At 63.2% G+C, this 351-nt stretch overlaps 1 protein-coding gene across 1 annotated transcript in view; it reads left to right on the forward strand.

Annotated features, from left to right (window-relative positions):
• The window catches only part of SOHLH1 (spermatogenesis and oogenesis specific basic helix-loop-helix 1), a 12,964-nt gene extending 12,831 nt beyond the window's left edge, over positions 1-133 (forward strand). The window contains exon 6 of the mRNA XM_015572325.1: positions 85-133. Coding sequence (XP_015427811.1) covers positions 85-133 — 49 coding nt within the window. The remainder of the gene's footprint in view (positions 1-84) is intronic.
• The last annotated feature ends 218 nt before the right edge of the window (positions 134-351 follow it).

A 351-nucleotide genomic window follows, 5' to 3' on the forward strand; every position in this document is an offset into this window, starting at 1 on the left:
AGCGCCAGCAGCCGCCAGGCCAGGGGCTGGGCAAGTGTTTGCCGGCCGCGTGGTCACAGCTCACACCGTCTCCCTCTGCCCCAGGAACCGGGGGGCGGAGCTCCGGCTCTCGGACTGGTTCGACCCCAGGTAGGAACGGGGCGTCTGGGCACCTGGAGGGGCCGCTTCCCCGTGAGGGTTCTGGGTGGACCCCGGTCACCTGCACACGGGCCGTACCGAGTTTTCCTTTCCGATCGATGCTGTTATTCCTTTTCTCTTGTAAATACTTTCAATGATCTCAGAGCGGAAGGGAGAGGGAGAGAGAGCGAGAAACATGGACGGTGAGAGAGGATCATGGGCTGGCCGCCTCCT

Source organism: Myotis davidii, unplaced genomic scaffold, assembly GCF_000327345.1.
Source record: "Myotis davidii unplaced genomic scaffold, ASM32734v1 scaffold609, whole genome shotgun sequence".
In the NCBI taxonomy this organism is placed as follows: Eukaryota; Metazoa; Chordata; class Mammalia; order Chiroptera; family Vespertilionidae; genus Myotis; species Myotis davidii.